General features: G+C 46.8%; 1 protein-coding gene across 1 annotated transcript; it reads left to right on the forward strand.

The window, feature by feature from the left end:
• Window positions 1–35: 35 nt before the first annotated feature.
• Window positions 36–768, forward strand: Pmar_PMAR019805 (hypothetical protein; the record flags this gene model as incomplete). Its single annotated transcript, XM_002767892.1, has 5 exons — window positions 36–103; window positions 154–227; window positions 441–508; window positions 582–643; window positions 696–768. The coding sequence occupies 5 exons, from the start codon at window positions 36–38 to the stop codon at window positions 766–768; spliced, it is 345 nt and encodes a 114-aa protein (XP_002767938.1).
• Between the last annotated feature and the right edge of the window lie 888 nt (window positions 769–1,656).

The following is a 1,656-nucleotide window of genomic DNA, read 5'->3' on the forward strand; positions in this document are numbered from 1 at the left end:
TTGTTAGGCTCACTCGATTGCAGCGGTTTGTACTTATGCACGTCCCGAAGGAAGAGGATGGTAACAACTTTGGTGTGGCCGTGCAGGGGCAATTCTACTCAAAGTAGTTACATGAGGGATTGTCTTGATCTCGGTCATTGTGGCGATTTGCAGGCTCTCCAAGTACCTCAAGTGGTGCGATGCCATTCAAGATGAGGGGAAGTCGTATCATCATTCCAGGGCAGATAGTAAGTTGATCGGCTGTCATGGGATAGGTATCCGGATCGAACCTCGTGGTCTGCATATGTTCGGATTCACAACACAAACCTTTCAATCAAGGTTTGTGCTGTATATCTTAGGGGTCTCATGTTTTCCTTTCTCAACGATGTCGAGAGCGTTGTGAGTGGCAAAGCCGCTGGATCGATGAGATTGCTGACGGCTGACTTCTATCATTTGCTCAGTTTTACGTCGAATGGAACTGGACGAAAAACTGGAGTTTCGCGAGACTGTCTGCGAGAAGGAGGATAAGGTAGAGCGAATATCTTCTGTGCATGCGTGCATCTGTATAGTTCGCTCACGTTAATGATAACGTTAATGCTTAGGTCACGAAGTCTAAGGCGACTAAGACCGTCGCCAACGTGCCGCATATGGGAGATTTAACCTGGTCGGTTGGTTGGGGAATTTCATGGCGCGTGACGGTATCAAACTCTCTGTAGTTACCTTGCCCGACATGATGCTCTCCAATACTTCACGTTGAAGAACATAATGCAAGGCTTAATCAGCATGTAATCCCTTAGTCCCCTTGCGCGTCTCCTCTCATGGGAATGCCCTCATTGTGCGTTCAGAGGCGTTCAACGTTCAATGAGTTTAGCGCTGCTGGTTGTAGGTATGTACATTGTTATGTGTATGTCAAGAACAACTACGAGAAAGTACGGTGGCCCCGTGGGAGATCTGAAGGCCTCAACATGCATATGTACTGACTCGTTCGTTCCAGCAGCATCTTCGGTCTGTCATCGTCGTCGGCTATAGTAGTCGCGTGAACTAGTCCGGAGTGGCACTAAGAGATACACCCTTTCAATCTGGCTTCACGCGAGAGCTCTTGTATTGCAGTGCCTTAATGGAAAGGACTTACTGGAATTAATTTTGGGTATTTTTTTCTTGTTTCCCCTGGTACATGTCGTCCGAAAGAGAGCAGCTGACACTCGAGGAGGCTCAAGCCGAGTTGGATAAGTTATTGCTTACGTACGATGAGGGTAATTGACGGGTGTTGGGGTAATGTTTATGGCGCAAGTGTGCTAGGATTAGATAACTCAACATGCGTTCTTAACAACTGGTTCTTAAATTATGTTCAATACAGTAGTCATGAAGTATACACTAGGCTAGAAAGGGAGACAAGTATCACAATAGTCCTAAATTACAGGAGACACTCGTGTACAACATTCCCTCACAAAGTGCAAGTAGTCGTTTAAGCGAGGTGGAATTAGCTAGTCTCTTTATTTTGACATGCGCTCACCCGGAGAGGTAGATTGCGGAGAAACTGCCATGGACTGTGTCGTGAACACCCCTGTGGTTTTCATGTTTGTCACCGAAACATTTCAATCGGAGAATGTTGTTCTTCGGCGAGGGTGCCTCGGCCATAGGAAGTCATGTCGGGTTTTGATGATTCCGCATGTCAGT

The sequence above is a fragment of the Perkinsus marinus genome (assembly GCF_000006405.1).
Source record: "Perkinsus marinus ATCC 50983 genomic scaffold scf_1104296969616, whole genome shotgun sequence".
NCBI lineage: Eukaryota > Perkinsozoa > Perkinsida > Perkinsidae > Perkinsus > Perkinsus marinus.